This window comes from Phaethon aethereus, assembly GCF_964289735.1.
Source record: "Phaethon aethereus genome assembly, chromosome: 16".
Lineage (NCBI taxonomy): Eukaryota > Metazoa > Chordata > Aves > Phaethontiformes > Phaethontidae > Phaethon > Phaethon aethereus.
The window spans coordinates 17,025,336-17,032,893 of NC_138592.1; the positions used below are offsets into that span (position 1 = coordinate 17,025,336).

General features: G+C 55.5%; 1 protein-coding gene across 1 annotated transcript; it reads left to right on the forward strand.

Moving 5' to 3' along the window:
• Positions 1 to 2,893: 2,893 nt before the first annotated feature.
• Positions 2,894 to 4,025, forward strand: LOC309410753 (osteoclast-associated immunoglobulin-like receptor; the record flags this gene model as incomplete). The annotated part of the gene is made up of 4 exons (XM_082007199.1): positions 2,894 to 2,927; positions 3,007 to 3,042; positions 3,244 to 3,513; positions 3,751 to 4,025. The coding sequence occupies 4 exons, from the start codon at positions 2,894 to 2,896 to the stop codon at positions 4,023 to 4,025; spliced, it is 615 nt and encodes a 204-aa protein (XP_081863325.1).
• Positions 4,026 to 7,558: the final 3,533 nt, after the last annotated feature.

Sequence of the window (7,558 nt, forward strand, 5' to 3'; positions counted from 1 at the left end):
TCAGAATCATCTGAACTGTCCTGGATGAAGGGGCTGTATCAAATGGATCATGGGGACCATATGGAGATCACTTGCACTGTATAGTTCACATGAGACCAGTTTAGGCCATATGGACTGACAGACCATGTGGAGACCACAGAAAATCACACTGACTGCATAGACCACATGAGAACCACAAGGACACCACATTGAGGATACATGGACTACTCAGTCCACATAATCTGTATGAAGACCACAAAGACACAGAGACCACTTGGAACATGTGAAGATAAGAACACCTGTAGGACACACTGCCTTGGGACAAGCGTAGGACAAATTTCAGCAGATGCAGTGGGACATCTCTTCAGGAAAGCCTTCTCTCCTTCTTTCTTCTCTCACCTTGCTCCTGACCACAGTGGTGTGCAGGTCAGTGCTTCAAGGCTTCACTCTCTCTCCATGCAGATTCACTCTCTCCCAAGTTCTTCATCCCCATCAGCCACAGAGCTCTGGTGGGACTGGGGATAGCCATGAGCATCTGCTGCACATGGCAGTGCTGGGATGTGATGTTCCTTCTCTGCAGGGATGGAGATGGGGCCCGCCAGCAGTGCCAGGGCCCATTGGCCAGCCAGGTGGAGAGTGGGCCACATGCCTGCTGCTGCACTAGAAGGATGGAGCCAGCTGTCCCACTGGAGTCCAATGGCTCCTAGAACTGGCGATTGTTATGTTATGTGATAAAAAGCTCATCTGCAGGCACATGGAGCATAGATGAACCATGGCAGGTGAAGGTGTAACTGCTCAGCAATGATAATTTGTCACCAAGGAATGATCTGGCATGGAAGCTAAAGATGACCAACTATACAAAAGGTTAAACTGGCTGGGAGCAGGAATGCCAGGGGCATTGACTCCTGTCAGGGAGTGAAATTTCCCTTGCTGATGAGGAAAGAAGTGAAACAGCCTTGTCTTGTAGCCATCATGCAATGCAGTTGCTGAGGGGCCACCTTTGGCCAGTAGAGCTGGTGCTGGGGGTTGAACCTGTGCTCACAGGATTGGTGCTTCGGTGCTGGTGCAAGTGTACATAAGGAATTGGCTCGTGCCGCATCTTTTCAGACTCCTTGTAGAACCACTTATGGTGGTAGGACTCTGTCCCATGACCTGGACTTGCACCCAGAGGTAGGTCTCCAGCTGGAGGATGTAAGAAAAGGCTCTGCAGAGGAGGGCCCGGGAGTCCAGCATGCCCATGGACGGGCCCCGTGGCAATGCCACCAACTCTGTCCTGGACTGTGTAGGCAGGGCATAGCCAGCAGGTGAGCCAGGGGGATGTTCTCCACTGGGCACTGCTGAGGCCAGAGTGGTTTGGTGTCCCTCAGTCCAGTGTGGACAGTGGAGGCTGTTGAGATGAATGGGCCTGAGGGGAGGTGTCCAAAGAGATGCCAAGAATTGGTCAAGCCTGGGGGAGGCAATGGAGGTTTAACAGGAGACGAGGCCAGAAGAGGTGCCCCAGAACAGGAGGAGGCCATAGGGTACCCTGCTGCAAAACTCCTACCCCCATGGTATCTCCAAGGATGATCAAAAGGGCTGAAGGAGGAAAAGAAAAGGGTAGAGAGGGTCTAGGGGGGACCACATGGGGCAGCTGAGAGCCCCGGAGGAGTCCCATGACCACTTCACCTTTTCCCTTGAGATTACAGCCTTGAGATAAACACCATCTGCCTAGCGCCGAGCCCTGTGGTTTTGTTCCTGCTGGGGCCAGTTGTGGCAGAGATTGGGCACAGTCAGAGGAGGGCAGGACGTGCCTGCCTGCAACTTGCAGGAGGGCAGGGAGCTACAGATGCTGCAGCCTTCAGCAGTGTGGGATCCTGGACAAGCTGCCACCTGTCCTACACAGCTCCAGTCCCACAACCCGTCCTTTCCCTGCTCTCCTCACTCCCACATCACCCAAAAGTACAAGCAATGTCCCCTTCGTTATTGCCAGAGGGAGCTTTGTCTACACCAGTGGCCGATCCAGACTAGCTGGCAGCTGGGGAGGCTGGAGGCCAAGGCTCCAGGTGTGGTGGAAATGAGCCGTTATTTGGAGTAAGGACCTTGCTGTTGCTCCAGCATAGGACTGAGGAGGCCTGGATGGATGAGGAATGGGGCCGACCCTGTGGGGTGGATCCAGACCTACAGGCAGGAGATATTGCTGTCCCTCCCTCCTCCATCCCACTATAGGCCAGGTGGGATGAAACAGCCCCTGAAGAGGCCAAAAAGGAAGCCAAGTTACTTCCCTCCTACTCCACTCTGTGGAGCCACCAAACCTGCTCTGCAGCCGTGGGGAAGAGACAGCCTGGACATAGCCTGTGGCTGGACCCAGTGTCCTTTCCCTTCTCCACCGCCTGGTCTGCACTGCAGTGGGGGGCACCATGCAGGGTTTCCGGGCATGACAAGGGGGCATGACATGGCGCAGCGGTCTTCCTGGACCTTGGTGAGAAAGGCTACTTTATGACATCACTTGTTGTTGGAGCTTTCTCACTAAGATTCAGAAAGAGTCCTGCGCTGTTTCTTCTCCCCACACCCACTGCAGAACATCACCCTCTTTTGCAAGCCTGAGGGGAAGCCATTTCCCCATCAAGTGACCAGAACTGCAAGGAGAAATGAAAAGCCCTGATAGCTTCTCTCCTAAGGTCTGCAGGATCCTAAGACAAGGTCATCGTGGGTGCCCAGCCCTGGGCAGGTGACTGGGACATTCTGGTTCCACTTCAACCATCCCAGCCCTGCAATTGTGTATGCAGAAACCCAAGCTGTGGGACAGAAGGTGGCTTGTGGCAACAAGGGCATATCAAGACCCACAAGAAGCCACCCAGCTGCTCAGCGCCTCTGGCCAAAGCCTTCCTCTGAAGAAGCCCTGCTTGAGCTGAGGACGGAGGGAGCCAAGAGGGACATGATGCCACTTATGACCCACATGCTAGCCTTTGGTGAGTGCCAGAGGCTGTGCGGGCTCCCAGAGGGTGACATGAGGCACCTGGAGACTCCACAGAGATGTTTCTCTTGCAGGTGCGTGGCTGGTGGCCCAGAGCAAGGCTACACCAAGTGAGTATCATGAGGAGGTAGACAGGGAGTTTGGACGCATCTCTGGTCCCCCACCCATCTCCCAGGGCTCTCCCCCAGCCCCACAAAACAAAACTCGCCTTTGTGTAGAGACGGGGCCTGGAGCCAGCTCCAGGCTCCTTGCAGGGCAGCCAGACATTGGGAACTCCCTCCCTGTCTGGCAGCACCTCTGTCCCTGTGCAGGTGCCCCCACAATCTCCATCTTCCTGAAGCCTCCTGGGGTGATCCCACCGGGAAGCTCCACCACCATCTGCTGCAGTTGCCAGCGTGACAGTGGGAACTTCGTGCTGTACAAAAATGGCCACCAGCTCCATACCGTGGAACTGTGTGGCAGCAGGGCCGAGTTCTCCATCTCTAATGCCATCCAAGAGGACACAGGTGCCTACAACTGCCATTACCTGGATGGAAGCACTGTGCTGGCTCGCAGTGAAACCCTGGATGTCATGGTGCAAGGTGAGGGATGTGCTATTACCCCTTTGTGTGGGATCATGGGCAGATTGGGGTGCACGTAGCCACTTGGCTTCCCCGCTCACATGATGGGCAGGGTTTTTCCATCTTCCCTGGCTTGGAGAGGTGGGGACCATCTTCACCTCTACCTGAGCCACGTGGTGGGGTCAGGGGGATCGTGGTGGCTCCTGGCACCATGTCAAAGCCCTGCACACCTTCTCATGCCCTCTTCTCTCCTCACAGAGTTCCGTCTCCCCAAACCTGTCCTCTCTATCCTGCCTGGGCATGAGGTGGCTGCGGGAGCTTACGTGATTTTCTGTTGCACCATCGCACACTCCAGTGCTGGCTGTTTCCTGTACCTGGAGGGCCAGGACAAAGTCCTCAACTTACTCCCAAAGGAGCAAGACAATTTCAACATCTCCCATGTGCATAAAGGCAACGGAGGCCGCTACAGCTGCCAGTGTTCCACCAAGGGTGCTTCATTGCAATGGTCTGCTGTCAGCAAGATTTGGTGGTGATTGGTGAGACATGCCCCCAGCCACTGGGTGGGGTGGCAGGTCAGAGCCTGTGGGCGGGGGGTGTCGCAGGGGGCAGGGCTGCGGGAGGTAGAGCCGACAGGAGCCCTTGGGGCTCCCTTTGCTCCCTATGAGCTTCCCTCTAACCCTCTTTAGCCCAGGGGCTCCCCAGCATGTCCCCTTGTCCACATGTCTCCATCTGCCCTGGGAGCCCCATGTGCAGCCCTTCCATCCCCTTGGGTTCCCTGTTGACCCCATGGGACTCCTTTGGTTGGGGAGCTCCCAGGGCGGCTCCTCCCATGGGCCCCCAGTGACGGTCCCTCTCGCTCTGTCCCCTGCAGATTACACCTGGAGCAACGCGGTTTGCCTGGCCCTGGGGGCCGGGGTCCTGGTCCTGCTGGGGCTGATTGTGGCTGGGCCGTGCGCAGCCGCCGGCGCGGGCCGGGGAGGCTGGAGCCTCGCTAGGATGGCGCGCAGGTCCCCTCCGCCTCTGCAGGAGAGACGGCCATGCTGCCCTGCAGCTGGAGGGTCCAGCACGCTCCCCGCACGCAGAGCTCCCCATGACTGGGACCAGTGTGGGGACACCAGGATTCCCCTCCAGCATCTCACAGTGGGATAAATAAACTGACCCCTCCCCATCCAGCTGTCTCCGGGAGTCACTCAGCAGGACGGGCAGGGTTCACGTGGGCTTTGGGCCGGGGCGACCCCCATGGCGGGAAGGGGCTCTGGGCTGGGGGTGGGTCCAGGGGCACTCTGCCCATCTGTGTCCCTGTGTCTTTTCCTTTTGTCCCCAGCAGGGACAAGCACCTTTTCGGGGGGGGGGGGGGGGGGGGGGGGGGCAGGGGCAGCAGGGCTGAATAACCAGTCTCCAGCTGCACAGTCTTCCATTGCTCACATTCCTTTATTATTTTAAAACACTGACGAAACACATCACACCATGATCTATATATATAAATTTACTTTTACACAGATATAAATTTATATATATAGGACCTTTAAACCTCTGTATACTCAGGACACAAAGTTCCAGAATAGCTTCACTGGCTACAACAAAAGTACTTTTGTTATGAAAACACAAAGAGGAAGTGCGAATATCAAAAATGCGGGAAAAAATAAATTAAAAACGAGTGCAAAATGAATGAAAGTGCAAAAAAGCTTTTGTTATCATAATCACGCTCCTTCCAAAATACGCTCCCCTGTTCCTCCCTCCAAGGACGAGCGAGCCTCAAGCCCCAGAGGGAAGGGGGGGACTGGAGGAAGGGAGCTAGGCTGCAGCCTCAGGTCTCTCCCTCTCCTCTGCACCAAGGGGTCCCCTGCCGGAGCCTAAGGAGTGAGGAACAGAGGAGCAGAAGCGGCCAAGTCACATCCCTCTCATGGCTCCCCCCTCTTCTCCAGCTCCCATCATTGCACTCATGTCCCCAGATTCGCCTCTGCAGGCAGCAGCTACCCTAAGCTCTCAACCCTCCTAGACAATTTGGAAGGTTTCTTTCTCGTCTAAAAGTGCTTGTGAGCAACATGAAATCACTGGAGGAAGGCAGAGGCAGGCAGCTGTGCTCTGGTGAGGTGGGCATGGCTGTCCTCACTGAGCTTCAGGCTGGCTGCTCTCACAGGAACGGAGACCTTGGCCTCACACTGTCACGATGCTGCCCATTTCCACATGGAGGGAGAAACACCTTCCCGAGAGGCTCCAACTGCTCCCATGCACCCAGAGTCACCTGCAGATGCAGCCGCCCCAGAAAACACCCCGTGCCTGAGGCTGGAGCATGTGGTGGGACATCTCCCATGGCTCCAGCTAAGCCCTTCCAACATCATCTGTAGCAGCAGAAACAGGAATGACAGGAGCACAGGGTTGAGGGCCTCCACTCAAAAAACCACTTGACTTGAAAAATTCTTCATTGACTCCGAAATTTTAGCTGCAGTCGCATCTCTCAGAAAGACCCCAGAAAGGAACCTGTGGGCCAGACTCAGCCCCATTGTCCTCTCCATTTTCTTAGTGACACAGCAGTGGACATCCCTGCGTGGAGCTTGGTGAGGCAACAGGGGAAGGATGAAAAACTTTGGTGCTTCTGCCTTGGTCACAGCTGCCCTTGATGCTCCCTGAGTGGGGACTCCCAATCAATGTTCTGTGGAGCTGGAGGACCTGCCAAGGCCAGGGGTGCAGCAAACCTTCCTTCTCCTGGCTTCCCTGGGGAGACCAGAGACAACTTCTGCTCATGGAGGACACAGTGCCCGAGACCCTGGGACCAGAGCCTGCCGCCTCCATGGCCACAGAGACCACCACATTAAAACAGCAACACACCAACAGTAGGGGAAATGGCATCGTGGTACTTCCACAAACACCCATCCACACATACACACAATGCTTTGGGTTTGGTTTGGTTTTAAAGGAAACAAGCAGAAGGTTATAAGTTTTAACAGTAAATAGCCCTTGACCACCTACAAACCCTGTTAACTGTCTCACCCAGATGAACCCAGAAGCTTTGTACCCGAACTGCTGAGTCAGCCTAAGAGGCTGACGAACTGATGCTCAAGACAGCAGTAAGCATGTGCGACAGAGACCCTCACGTCGCACATCACCCTTCCAGCAGGGCTGGTTTTCCTGGCTGCTGCTCCCTGCGCGGAGCTCAGACCCAGCAAAGACCTGGGGTCCAGCTGTGCAGCCAGACCCCAAAGCCAAGGGGGAACACCTTGGCAGTCCTGCCCAGTTTGCATCTGCTCTTAGAGGGAGGTCAGAAGAGCCCAGGTAAGGCAGTACCCCATGGGCACAGCTTCCTGCTGATGCCCAGGGCTGGCACCGTCTGGAGCATGCACCTCCGCCTGTTTTGCTGGTGCCCAGGCAGAGCACAGCTTGATTGCACCCAATAGCCTGGCAAGAGCTGATGGTGTTGGCTGTACCCAGTCTTGTGGGCCTGCCATGGCTTGGTTCATGGTTCCTCTTCCTCTTCAGCAAGGATCTTGTGAGGTCACCGCCACCTCTGCTCTCCAGGACAGCCCTGTGAGAGACAAGGCTCTCCAACCTTCACGCTAGTTTCAGATCCAACACCTGGGTAGCAACTCCTCTCCCAGCACCCAGGGACAGTGCTTAGTCCATTCTCGAACAGGAGGAATGACTTGGCATGAGGGAATGGAGCAGATGAGAATAGGATGCTGCCATAAGATGTTTCTTCATAAGCTCAATAACCATGTCCTGTGCAAGGGAGCCGTTCTGTTCCAGATGACACACGGAGAGGTCTCAGCACCATTTGCAGAGTCTCACAGATGAAGGTCCCAGGGCTCCTCCCCCAGCACACAGTGGTTCAGAAAGAGCCCCCCCATCAACTGAAGAGACCAACTTCAGGACCATTTACTTCAGATCAAGGGTGACTTGGGGAGTGACTGTGGGGGACATGTCTGTTCCTCCCCACTCCCCCTCTCTCCACAGCTGGCCACACTGCAATGCTTGAAGAGATGGAAGAAAATAAAAAAGGAAAGCAGAGGGAGAGCTGCCTAAATCAAACCCAAGCATTGACAAAACAAATACTCGGACTAGTTGCAAG